Genomic DNA, 14,126 nt, shown 5'->3' on the forward strand with positions numbered 1-14,126 from the left:
GAACGGTTGGATTGAAGATTGGTGGTGTAGAAGCTGGTCTTTTTGACAGAAAACAGGGCTGTCAGTGTTGTGAGCTTTTCTCTAACATTACTCTCTTTAATCTTGTTGTAATCCGAGAATAAGTTGTTCTTGATGATATATATGTTGTAGCCCTTAGTTGAATCTGAGGAAGAACAATTGTGAACCCATTATTTGTTGATAGTGGAAGTTTTTAGGTGGACTCCGGTCCCGTGGTTTTTCCCGCATCGGGTTTTCCACGTAAAAATCTTGGTGTTGATTTGTGTGATTATTTGCATTATATATTGATCATTGTTTGAATCTGTTTTTACTGCACAAAGAGGGAAAAAGGATTGGGACTTGTGAATTGTGAATTGTATTCCGCTGAATTAATCCGGTTAGTTGTCCCTATTTTCCCAACAATGTTAAGGATTTATCGATCCATAATATTATTGGAGAAATATATAGAACTTTTTTCTAATTCACATATATAGAATAATGAATTTTTTGTTATGATTATTCAAACACCTTCATATAATTTATATTATATTTAATATATATTTATTATACATTTAATTAAGATAGCATATGTAATTAAATCAAAATATAATATTTTTTTATGTAATATAACTTGGTAAACTCATGAATTCTTATGATTACAATTGTGACTTAACAGCCCCAAAATGGATCTATTTCATGTATATATCCATGCATGTTACAGTCCTTGAATATATAATTCTCTCTAAGTTTCAGCTTAATTTGTTTTTACTTTAATTGCGGTCGATTACGAGTCTTAATACCGCTTAATGGATCCGATTATCATTTATCAAATAAACCTAAGTTATACCTCAACTAGGATGAAATCCAATAATCTTGAAGGGAGTGGATCTAGCAGAATCCATGCTTCATTTTGCGATGTTGACATTGACTTCACTGCCCACTTGCTAAGGTCCTCGAATCGTACGGCTAAAAGGTTTTTTCTACGGATCATTTCATCAATTTCTTTTGACAATTCAATCACTGAAAAGATTAATTTATTGTTTTGAAACTCAATTGAAAGGTTAAGAACTAAATTGATGTTTCCCCTAAATAACTCAAACTACAGGGCAACTTGCAAATTTATCGCATCGGAGATTTGGACCTCCTACCCAGTTGAAATCCGTTTGCAAAGAAAATAAGGTATATTTTAAGGTACAAACAGGTACATTTTTCAAATAATGTCACTCAGCTTCCTAACACATGATCTTTGACTTCGGGGAGCTTGGATACAACATCTGCATGCATGGAGAAATAATAAGCCGAAAGGATATTTGAGGAAATAAATTAGTTAGGTGTTTTTCTCATCAGTCATTGTTGCTTCCATGTTCCTGTGGATCTGAGTGATTAATTACCCTCATTCGCGGCAGCTTCACCCATTTTACCCATCATCACATTGCCGGGTGATCCCTGAACCTGAGAAGGCATATTCGAGCCAGCAGCTTGTCCTTGACGAACCGAAAAAGAAAATGTTAAAAGTGAAACATGAAGTTTGAATTGAAATTGAAATTGAGATGTCGTTTATCATGTTGTAATTTAAATAGTTTTACCTGCGGTGATTGCAGCTATGGCTGCTTTTTTTCTCCTGTGGTGCAATATAAATGCCACTATAGCCCAGAAAATCATGAAACTTGGAATTGTGGTTCCAAGTATTAATGGAAGCTTCCTACTCTTTTTGCTGCTGCTTGAGGGAGTTGGTGAACTCTTGGTGCCATCTGTGCTTGTTGGCTTACAGGACTTGCCGGAGACACACAAGCCTGGATTTCCTGATACCCTGAAAATGTTCCAGGATACATCAGAACATTTGAATTAATCAACAAATTAAGAAACTACGCCTTGAGAACTAATGAGAGATTTCGATAAAATTAAACTGTTCTTGCATAGGTACTCACACTAATTTCAACATCTTATTACTTGATATTGATGGAGGTATTGGTCCACTGAAGGAATTATCAGCCAAATTCCTAGATTGAAGAAAAAGGAAAGGAAAGATTATTGTGTTATTTTTCGAAAATGCAAATCTTGTTTCATATTTGCACCACACCATTTTTGCCTACAAATCACTCTTATGAGAAACCATGCCAGGAATCCTTACAAGACATTAATTTTTTAACAGCTAACAAGGGATCATCTGGTAGAATCTTACAGTTCTTCGAGGTAAGGAAAGGCTCCAAGGAAATCTGGAATAGGTCCGCTTAAACTATTATTGTGCAAATCGCTGAAATACAATTGGAAACAAAATGCTAGCATTGTGTTAGAAAACGAAGATATCAGAAATTGGTTCACTCATAAGCAGTTTACTTAATGATTGATATATCACCCACATTGTCACAAGGGAATCCATGGAACTAAAATCCGGAAGTTGCCCTGAAAGACCAAAGCTACTAAGGTCCCTGAAAGACTGAAAAATATTATAAACAAGTAAAGAACAAAAAAAATGAATACTTTGAAATTCTTTCTGATGATGGAAGGGAAGTAGATGATTTACAATGCTGTTACGCGAGGTATAACGTCATTGCTACAGCTAATCCAGTCCCATGTATATGGAGAAGGGAGACATGGATCACCATACCATCCTTGTAATACACTAAATTGCGTTTGGAGCTCCACTAAACCTCCCACTGAAGACATAAAAAGTTATATGTCAGCATATTCAGAAATAAATCCAATATTAATTGTATCCAAATAAACCAGCTATGTTAATGGGTCAAAAAGATTAATGCATACCATCTTTGCTGTTGGTTCCAACTACTAGAGGATCGCTAACAGAAAAGACTTCCATGGCATTGATAAGTGGAGGAAGTGTAGAATCGAGGGTGGAAACCAACGAAAACGAGGTGTTTGAAGAAGCTGTATAGTTAATTAACATTTCTGTCACTTCTCCATAAGGTGGGATAATCGGCTCTGATTTAGGATTGTTATCAATGTAAATCCTAAACGATCTCTCTTCTGGGTGGTATCGAGATCGGTGACTTCTGAGAAATACAAGTTCATGTAGATTGCAGTTTTTTTATCTACAAAATCCGGTATATAAGTTAAACTTTGAGACAAGCTTGAGGTTGTAATAGCATTCTGCAAGACTGCTTCCGGAGGCTCTTCTGGTACATTAACTTCATAGGATATTGCTTCGCTTGCCACTGAAATTACCCCAGTACCACCGCTTTCTGGAACCCAAATGCGATCATAAACATCATCCGGATACCTGATAAATATCCACAACTTGTAAGAACAACGTGATAAAATGTGACTCTGAAAGGAAAGAACACAAGAACAACGATGGCCAAAGTATCGATCATTATGTACCTTACAGTTGCACTTGCATCATAAGCAAACCTGGACCTTACAAACAGTGCATATTTCGGATCAACATAGCTATACATTTTAGGATCCAAGCTCCTAACCTCAAGTGCGGATATAAATGGAAACTGGTAAGGTTGTGTTTGGGCAAGGCAGATGTTAGTCGCGTCACTTTCGACAACATAGACTACCTCATAATATAGAAGTTTATCAAGTGAGGTAATGACTTTGGTCCAGTGGTTGCCATCAATAAGCAGATCAAAAGATGGAGGGGATAGTTTTCTGTCGTAATTTCCATAGTAGAAGCTGGCACGAACAAGAAGTGGACCCTTGTCGACGCTGATAAAGTAACAATTCTTTTTCCGAGAGGTGAACACCCTAGTACCATGTTTGTTTCCTAGAATTCATTTTTCAGAAAATCACTTTCCAAACTTTCCTGTGTTTGTTTGTCATTAGGAAAGTTGGTCAACGGAAAACACTTTCCGGTCAACGAAAAACACTTTCTGGTCAACGGAAACACTTTTCGGTCAACAGAAAACACTTTCCAGTCAAAGAAAAATTTGGCTTGGTTTTCAGGAAAGTGTTTTCCTGAAAAATTTAGGCGGAAAACACTTTCCGGAAGTTGTGAAAAATTTAGAAATGTCATTATTTGCTGATTTTATCAAATTTGATCCTCAAACTTTTGATTGCAATATATAATTTGTTTTGAATATTTATTTTTCAATTTCATCTCTTAAAATTTAATTTTTATATTAATTTTGGTCCTTATTTTTATAATTGCTATTTGCTTTTTCCTTATCATTTTTTTATTGAAATTTTTTATCTATCAAATTTGATCCTCATTCTTTTGATTTTTACTTATTTTATTTGAAATAATTTATGAAATGTTAATTATTATTATTATTTTAATTTCTTCACCTTTCATTTTTTTTTAATTTTTTAGATTTAATCTCTATTATTTTGATTATTATTTATTTTATTTGAGATAATTTATGAAATTATATTTTTTTTTCAATTTCATTCTCATTCAACTTTTTAATTTGTAAGATTTGTTCCTCATTATTTTAATAAACTTGAAAAAATAAAACATTAATAAGTTATTTTCCAACTCATTTTCCATAACATAACCAAACACTGGAAAATGTTTTCCAACTTATTTTCCATTACACTACCAAACATCGGAAAATACTTTTCCGGAATTCACTTTTCCCGAAATTCACTTTTCAAAAAAAAACTATTTTCCTGTAAACAAACGGGAGAGTGCTCGTTACATGTGATACTGTGTTGCTAGATTGCACCACTTCAGAGAAGCTGCTTTGGAAGATGTCATCATCTCCCCTCCAAGTTATCGAATTTTCGTCAGTGTAAGACTCGGATGCTCCACAATCAATGCTAACTGGAGTTTTTGAAGTTTGAAATAGTTAGAAATTAGATGAATTGAGTAAATACTGAAAGAGGAAAAGAAAAAGAAAAAGAAAATGAAAATCTCACCATCTGCATTTGCTGAAAAAACAAAGAGAGCTAGGAAGAGTAATACATGGCAGCTAGTCATGATGAACACCAAGAGGGATAGGATAGGACACAAGGTAAGAGGCTTAGCCCTTTGTTACTATATATGGAACATAATTATGAAACCGATCTACTCGGTGGTTTGAACCAGTATATTGATTGAGTTTTAAATAAAAAAAATCTAAATATGTAATCATCCGGTTAAATTTAGAGACTTGTCTGATGAATTTAAAATCCAAGTGACCCAGCGTAATTCAACATAATCCAGATTAAAGAATTCTTTTTTAATAAAACCTGAAAATATTGATGTGGGATATATATATATAAACTTTTTGATATAGGATAGTTATACTAGATTTTATATCTCATATTTTTTTTATAGGATAACTATATTATATTTTGTATCCCATATTTTTTTTTGTATAGTATATATTTACCTAAATTATTTTTTTAATTTTTTAATATGAGATAATTATACTATATTTTATGCTAAAAATACATTCATATGTATTATTTTTAATATTTTTTCATATAAAATATTAAAACCTTAAATATAATTTTTTTTTTATTTTTTAGTGTAAACTCGAATCAATCTGTGTGATCCAAAACCTGGCCACTTGATCAGATCAACTTCTATGGCAGGATTAATAACCGGACACTAGATTCTGACTTTATATACAAAGTGGTAAGGTGATTAATTTTCTTTTAATTTCTGAATGGATATGATTATCATTATAAAATGGGCATAATGTATACCAACTTGGGATTGAATACGTGCTTAAAGACGTGGATTTTATTTAATGATCAGTTTGGTTTAGCAATATTATTGACATTGACTTCACAGCCCACTTGCATATATGCTAAGGTCCTCCAACTGTAAGGTATGGTTTTACATTTCATTCTGACCGTGCTCTTGAAATTGTTTTAGTTTTAAATTATTATTTTTTAATATTTTAAAACTATTTTAATGTATCAATATCAAAAATAAATTTAAAAAATATTATTAAACAATTTTTACCATACTCCAAACATATTATTATAACAGGAATGTGCTAGCCATGTATAAAAACAAGGAAATCGAAGAGTTGACAATATATACATTTATAATTATAGGAATTCTCATCCTTACTTGTCAGGTAGCCATAACATACGCGTAATATCAAGGTTAATGCTTTATGAGAGCTGATATGGTTTTAGACCAGTACTTCAACATTTTTTTTTTAAATAAAAATCTAATGGAAGGTTATTTTTTTTATTATTATAAAGAAGAAGTTCGAATATCTATAAGAAGTTCAAAGAAAATTTCCCCATTATTTTCATTTCTCTAGCTATCAAAGTATAAAAGTTAAACACTCACCAGTACCACAATCTTTATATTTACCGACGAATTTTTCCATCGGTATTTGCACTACATTCCGTTGGTAATTAATTTACCAATCAAATCACAGACGGAAATGTTTTGTCGGTGAATCTTTCATCGGTAATTTTTTGTCCGTCGGTAATAAAAAAAATATTATTACCGATGGATTTACTGACAGAAAGGCATGTAAAAAAAAATTACCTGCTTCAGTCCGTCGGTATTTCTCTTGATAAAATACCGTATGTAATTCCGCCGGTAATTATTTAAAAAATCTATTTTAAAAAACTATAAAATAATTTAATTAATATAAATAAACACTCTATAATACTCAAAATGCTTGGAAAAAAGAAGAAGAAAATCAACTCAAACAAATTTGCAACACATAAATAAATCAACTAAAAATTGATCTCATATGAAAAAAAAATCTTACAACAATATTCATACAATTATTAAGAACAAAAGCAATTAAAAATAAAATAAAAAACAAATATAGTGAAAAAAACATGAAAAAAGAAGAAAAAAAAATCTTACCTTAATGTAGTTGCAAGTGAAGTTAAGAGGAGAATTTTTTTTGTAAAGTATACTAATTAAAAAAAAAACTGAGAAGAAAGGAGAAGAAAACATACCTGAGCATGGAAGAGAAGAGAAGGAGTTGAGGAGAGAAGAGAAGAAAAAGAAATGGATATTGATGTTTTTTATATATGGAAAAAAAGAAGAAGAAGAAGAAATGAGACGGGTTTGTTGTGAAATTAGAGATTTTAGGCTTTTTATTGTGGCGTTTTATGGATGGTTTTATCGACGGATAATTAAATATTAATATTTTTAATTATTTTTTCGGTGATTCCGTCTGTAATATTTAATTTAAATTTTTAATTTAATAATTTTTTTCAGAAACCGTCAAATATCACCGATAACTTTGTAATCCGATGGTGATTCCGTCTGTAATATTTAATTTAAAATTTTAATTTAATCTAAATTTTCTAGAAAACCACCAAATAACATCGATGAGTACTTTTCAATTTATCAATGATTTTATTTATAATTAACAATGTAATTGAAAAATAAATAAAGTTCTCTAAAAAATAAGTAACTTTTGTGAGTGGTATCAAGATCGGTGACTTCTGAGAAATACAAGTTCATGTAGATTGCAGCTTTTTTATCTGTAAAATAACCAAAGGCAACACTGGAGGGTAAATTAAGCTTTATATAGATAAATAATTACATCTGAGCACGTGTTAATATTTTTTTCAACTCTGATTTTTTAATTTTAAATGAGATTCAATATTCATAAACGTGTGTTAATGAAAGAAAATGCATGTAGTTTTTACATGAATTGTTTTATTTTAATAAAATGCAGCAATCCACATTTCTATAACAATGGACTTAAATAAATTTTACTAATTCCAAAGATTTCCAAAAAATAATGAGATATTACAGGAAATGATAGAAAAAAATAAATTAAAATTAAGATCCTCAAGCTACCTATTAACAAAAGCACCAAGCTGGCAGTGGAAACCGTCTAGTAGAACAGGGATATAGCTAGGAGAGGCTAGCAAGGGCCCTAGCCCCTATTTTATTTTTATTTTCCTTAGCTTCCCCTGAATAATTTAAAATTTTAAAGTTAAAACTAGTAAAATTTAAGTTTTGACCTCCCTAATTTTTTTTTCTACTCTTGCTTCCTTGAAAAATTTCTTGGCTTCGCCTCCCTGCTGCAGAACTAATAGAGTAATATGAAAGGTAAAAGAAAAACTATCAAATTTATGTGAAAAGGCACCAAAGCAATTAGTCATTTCTTTAAATGATTCATATGTAACCATGGCAACCACAAATCACATGCCTTTAGTGCTTCCAAGAAGACATAGCATATTATAATAAGGCATCATTTAATACGACAATTATTTAGGTACAAAGCTAGGATAATTTTTTAGTAGAGAAAAACTAATATAATAAGATATAATTTTTTCTTTAATTTATTATACATGAGTTGTAAACACAAAATGACTTATATGATTTAGTTTTTTTAAAATAACTTACTATAAATATGGAACGATCTTTATATAGAATAAGAGGCTAAAAGGAATACAAAATTAAATTAAAACTATAAAATTAATTTCATCTTTATAATATATCATTTACTTTAATTTTAGTGTAATATCAATTCCCCTACATCTTGTAACTATAACTTAGGGAATTCTCTCCTTTAGTGTCATTTCTAAATTTTAGTCTACTATCAATTTCATCGATTATTGAACATAAACATTTCTAAATTAAGTATATACAAACTATTTGTATAAATACCAAATTCATTATTATAAAAAAGAACAACATTTTCCTCCAATATTTAGTTTTAATCCATTCATAGCTAAATAAGAAAACAATTAAGATGTTTTTAGAAAGTACTAGAATAAAATAAAAATTATGAAATTTCAGTATCAACCTATTTTACAAAGTTAAATGATAAACTTTTATAGCTATTGCAACAATTATTGATCTATTTTGTCTTTAGACAATCTTCTACTTTACTTTAGGCACTACATATTATTACAAATATGAAAACCATATTTTATATCCAATAGCCAAGAGATACTATGTGTAGTAGACAAATAGTTTTCAATCATTAACACATTTCAAGTAAATCAACACATTTAACTTATAATCCATGACAAAACTTAATTAATCAATTTATTAATATAATTATAGTATTGGCATTCATATTTTGATACTGCTTTTAAAATTCAGGTGATATGTTACTAACATTACATATATAATCTACTCAATATTATTATCAATATGAAACTGATATTTACTGATAACTTTGTCTTCAACATTCTATTGTAAGGGTAGGGGAAATCAGATTTTCAAAAACATATAATTTCTTTTTGTTTGAAAACAACTCTCACATTATAATATTAGTCCAAGAAGTTGGATGTAGTTATTTTGTTAGCAATAAATATATTATATAGGGATATCGTTGTTATTCATGTTGATCTATTTATCTATTCATATAAAGATAATAATTATTATTTTCATATATATAATAAAATTTAGATAAAAGTTTTAATAATAATTTGATGTGCACTATTTTCATTCAAATTAATAGTATTCTCTATTTATATATATCTCGTAGTTGAAAACCGAAGGGACAAAGAAGACAACAATTGCAATTATCTTGAACATCCTGTAAGAAGCCGATACCGACAACTCTTTAAACAATGGCAATGATCATTAAAGCCCAACGTCAAATGAAGCACATATAGGCCTCTTTTGTTTACGAGAAAGCCAAAAATATCATAAACTTCGTATCCACATTATATTTGGCAGGGAAGAAGTGCATGATGTCGGTCTCTTTTGTTGAACAAGTCTCGCGTAGCAAACAAAATCTGAATGGCCTCTAGCAAAGTAACTTACCGTGAAAGATGGATTCATCACTTAGAAAAAAGGGAGTCCTTGTTGCCAACCTACTAGCTAATTCAAGAACTGCATCGTGCCATTGCCGTCCTTGCCTTAATTGCCGCCCTTGCCGGGCCATGGGCTCGCCACAAAACTTAGACCCCACTATTTTTTCCCAGTCTATAAAAAGGCTGCAATATTTGAACACTTTGCAACAATCAAATCGCATCGCAAAAACATCCCACCAACGCCAATCAAAAAAGAAAGGAGGGAGAGGATTGCTTAACTAGAAAAAAAGTTGTAATGGCGTCTTGTAGGATATTCATGATCATCGCCATTGTTGCAGTCTTCGTTCCTTCAATCTTGGCGACAGAACATATGGTTGGTGACAAGACAGGTTGGACCCTAGGCTTTAATTATCAAACCTGGGCTCAGGGAAAAGCATTTTACGTGGGAGACACACTAGGTAGCTCAACTCTCTTTAAACAAACTGCATTCATATTTTACTACCACTGCATTCAACATTTCTTTTTCTTGACAATTTGATTTCTTGGTGCAGTTTTCAAATATACGCCAGGAGCACACAATGTGTTGAGCGTTAATGGAACTGGATTCGAAGAGTGCAAGGCAGCTGATGATATTGTGCCCTTGACTACAGGAAATGATGAGATTATACTCTCAACTCCTGGGAAGAAATGGTACATTTGCAGTGTGCCCGGACACTGTGAGTCTGGGAACCAGAAGCTTTTCATAACTGTGTTGCCTCGACTGTCATCTCCAGCAACAGCACCTTTTCCAGGCCCAACTGACACCTCCCCATCCGGAGCAGCAGGCAACATTGCTTCTACATACTATGGGTTGATTGCGGCCATTGTAGGCATCTTTGGGATGATCATGTTTTAATTTTCATAAAGATGTTGTCCAAGGATTGTTTATTCCCTTTATTATTTGTATTCATTCTTTAGATGTTGGTTTGGAAGCTAATTATATTTCAATAATATAGCACTACTACTCAACATTAACCTTAATATGGCTTTAGAAACAGCTGTTCAGATAGAAGACAAAATTCTTAATTTCCATACATTTCGATTCTTCCTCTATTGCTGGCTAAGGACCTGTTTCTGTTGGATAATATAACCCTTCACAAATATCATTTGATAGTGTTAAGGATTTATCGATCCATAATATTATTGGAGAAATATATAGAACTTTTTTCTAATTCACATATATAGAATAATGAATTTTTTGTTATGATTATTCAAACACCTTCATATAATTTATATTATATTTAATATATATTTATTATACATTTAATTAAGATAGCATATGTAATTAAATCAAAATATAATATTTTTTTATGTAATATAACTTGGTAAACTCATGAATTCTTATGATTACAATTGTGACTTAACAGCCCCAAAATGGATCTATTTCATGTATATATCCATGCATGTTACAGTCCTTGAATATATAATTCTCTCTAAGTTTCAGCTTAATTTGTTTTTACTTTAATTGCGGTCGATTACGAGTCTTAATACCGCTTAATGGATCCGATTATCATTTATCAAATAAGCCTAAGTTATACCTCAACTAGGATGAAATCCAATAATCTTGAAGGGAGTGGATCTAGCAGAATCCATGCTTCATTTTGCGATGTTGACATTGACTTCACTGCCCACTTGCTAAGGTCCTCGAATCGTACGGCTAAAAGGTTTTTTCTACGGATCATTTCATCAATTTCTTTTGACAATTCAATCACTGAAAAGATTAATTTATTGTTTTGAAACTCAATTGGAAGGTTAAGAACTAAATTGACGTTTCCCCTAAATAACTCAAACTAGAGGGCAACTTGCAAATTTATCGCATCGGAGATTTGGACCTCCTACCCAGTTGAAATCCGTTTGCAAAGAAAATAAGGTATATTTTAAGGTACAAACAGGTACATTTTTCAAATAATGTCACTCAGCTTCCTAACACATGATCTTTGACTTCGTGGAGCTTGGATACAACATCTGCATGCATGGAGAAATAATATGCCGAAAGGATATTTGAGGAAATAAATTAGTTAGGTGTTTTTCTCATCAGTCATTGTTGCTTCCATGTTCCTGTGGATCTGAGTGATTAAGTACCCTCATTCGCGGCAGCTTCACCCATTTTACCCATCATCACATTGCCGGGTGATCCCTGACCCTGAGAAGGCATATTCGAGCCAGCAGCTTGTCCTTGACGAACCGAAAAAGAAAATGTTAAAAGTGAAACATGAAGTTTGAATTGAAATTGAGATGTCGTTTATCATGTTGTAATTTAAATAGTTTTACCTGCGGTGATTGCAGCTATGGCTGCTTTTTTTCTCCTGTGGTGCAATATAAATGCCACTATAGCCCAGAAAATCATGAAACTTGGAATTGTGGTTCCAAGTATTAATGGAAGCTTCCTACTCTTTTTGCTGCTGCTTGAGGGAGTTGGTGAACTCTTGGTGCCATCTGTGCTTGTTGGCTTACAGGATTTGCCGGAGACACACAAGCCTGGATTTCCTGATACCCTGAAAGTGTTCCAGGATACATCAGAACATTTGAATTAATCAACAAATTAAGAAACTACGCCTTGAGAACTAATGAGAGATTTCGATAAAATTAAACTGTTCTTGCATAGGTACTCACACTAATTTCAACATCTTATTACTTGATATTGATGGAGGTATTGGTCCACTGAAGGAATTATCAGCCAAATTCCTAGATTGAAGAAAAAGGAAAGGAAAGATTATTGTGTTATTTTTCGAAAATGCAAATCTTTCATATTTGCACCACACCATTTTTGCCTACAAATCACTCTTATGAGAAACCATGCCAGGAATCCTTACAAGAGCATTAATTTTTTAACAGCTAACAAGGGATCATCTGGTAGAATCTTACAGTTCTTCGAGGTAAGGAAAGGCTCCAAGGAAATCTGGAATAGGTCCGCTTAAACTATTATTGTGCAAATCGCTGAAATTCAATTGGAAACAAAATGCTAGCATTGTGTTAGAAAACGAAGATATCAGAAATTGGTTCACTCATAAGCAGTTTACTTAATGATTGATATATCACCCACAATATCGATGTAAATCCTAAACGATCTCTTCTGGGTGGTATCGAGATCGGTGACTTCTGAGAAATACAAGTTCATGTAGATTGCAGCTTTTTTATCTGCAAAATCCGGGATATAAGTTAAACTTTAAGACAAGCTTGAGGTTGTAATAGCATTCTGCAAGACTGCTTCTGGAGGCTCTTCTGGTACATCAACTTCATAGGATATTGCTTCGCTTGCCACTGAAATTACCCCAGCACCACCGCTTTCTGGAACCCAAATGCGATCATAAACATTATCCGGATACCTGATAAATATCCACAAGTTGTAAGAACTACGTGATAAAATGTGACTCTGAAAGGAAAGAACACAAGAACAACGATGGCCAAAGTATCGATTATTATGTACCTTACAGTTGCACTTGCACCATAAGCAAACCTGGACCTTACAAACAGTGCATATTTCGGATCAACATAGTTATACATTTTAGGATCCAAGCTCCTAAACTCAAGTGCGGATATAAATGGAAACTGGTTAGGTTGTGTTTGGGCATGGCAGATGCTAGTCGCGTCACTTTCGACAACGTAGACTACCTCATAATATACAAGTTGATCGAGTGAGGTAATGACTTTTGTCCAGTGGTTGCCATCAATAAGCAGATCAAATGATGGAGGGGATAGTTTTCTGTCATAATTTCCGTAGTAGAAGCTGGCACGAACAAGAAGTGGACCCTTGTCGACTCTGATAAAGTAACAATTCTTTTTCCGAGAGGTGAACACCCTAAGAGTGCTCATTACATGTGATACTGTGTTGCTAGATTGCACCACTTCAGAGAAGCTGTTTTGGAAGATATCATCATCTCCCCTCCAAGTTATCGAATTTTCGTCTGTGTAAGACTCAGATGCTCCACAATCAATGCTAACTAGAGTTTTTGAAGTTTGAAATAGTTAGACATTAGATGAAGTGGGTAAATACTGAAAGAGGAAAAAATAAAGAAACAAAAAATCTCACCATCTGCATTTGCTGAAAAAACGAAGAGAGCTAGGAAGAGTAATACATGGCAGCTAGTCATGATTAACACCGAGAGGGATAGGATAGTACACAAGGAAAGAGGCTTAGCCCTTTGTTACTATATATATGGAACACGGTTATAAAATTGATCGGGTTTAATAAGTTAACTTGATATTTTAAAAAAAAATTAAATTAAAAAAAATATATAAAAATATAATTAGTTTAGTTAATTCTAGAAATAGTTAGGTCAATTTAAAACTCAAGTGACCCGATTGAATGAGACCTGAATTATTATTTTTTATATTTTTTCACACATACATACATACATGGATTATGTTTTAGCTTTTCAATATAAAATAACTAAATTATACTTCATGCCTCATATTTTTTTTATGAGATAACTATATATATTACATTTTATATCCCATATTTTTTTAAAGTCCACATTTATATAGATTAT

The 14,126-nt window shown here is 32.2% G+C and overlaps 1 protein-coding gene and 2 pseudogenes across 1 annotated transcript; 1 reads left to right on the top strand and 2 right to left on the bottom strand.

Annotated features, from left to right (window-relative positions):
• Positions 1 to 1,221: 1,221 nt before the first annotated feature.
• LOC133669866 (probable LRR receptor-like serine/threonine-protein kinase At1g05700) lies at positions 1,222 to 6,236 on the bottom strand (annotated as a pseudogene).
• A 3,634-nt stretch (positions 6,237 to 9,870) lies between these two features.
• On the top strand, positions 9,871 to 10,492 carry LOC133669867 (blue copper protein 1a-like). The gene is made up of 2 exons (XM_062090193.1): positions 9,871 to 10,055; positions 10,149 to 10,492. Exons 1-2 carry the CDS (start codon positions 9,893 to 9,895, stop codon positions 10,490 to 10,492), a joined length of 507 nt encoding a protein of 168 aa, XP_061946177.1. The 5' UTR covers positions 9,871 to 9,892.
• A 1,153-nt stretch (positions 10,493 to 11,645) lies between these two features.
• LOC133669869 (uncharacterized protein At1g24485-like) lies at positions 11,646 to 13,762 on the bottom strand (annotated as a pseudogene).
• Positions 13,763 to 14,126: the final 364 nt, after the last annotated feature.

Source organism: Populus nigra, chromosome 12, assembly GCF_951802175.1.
Source record: "Populus nigra chromosome 12, ddPopNigr1.1, whole genome shotgun sequence".
In the NCBI taxonomy this organism is placed as follows: Eukaryota; Viridiplantae; Streptophyta; class Magnoliopsida; order Malpighiales; family Salicaceae; genus Populus; species Populus nigra.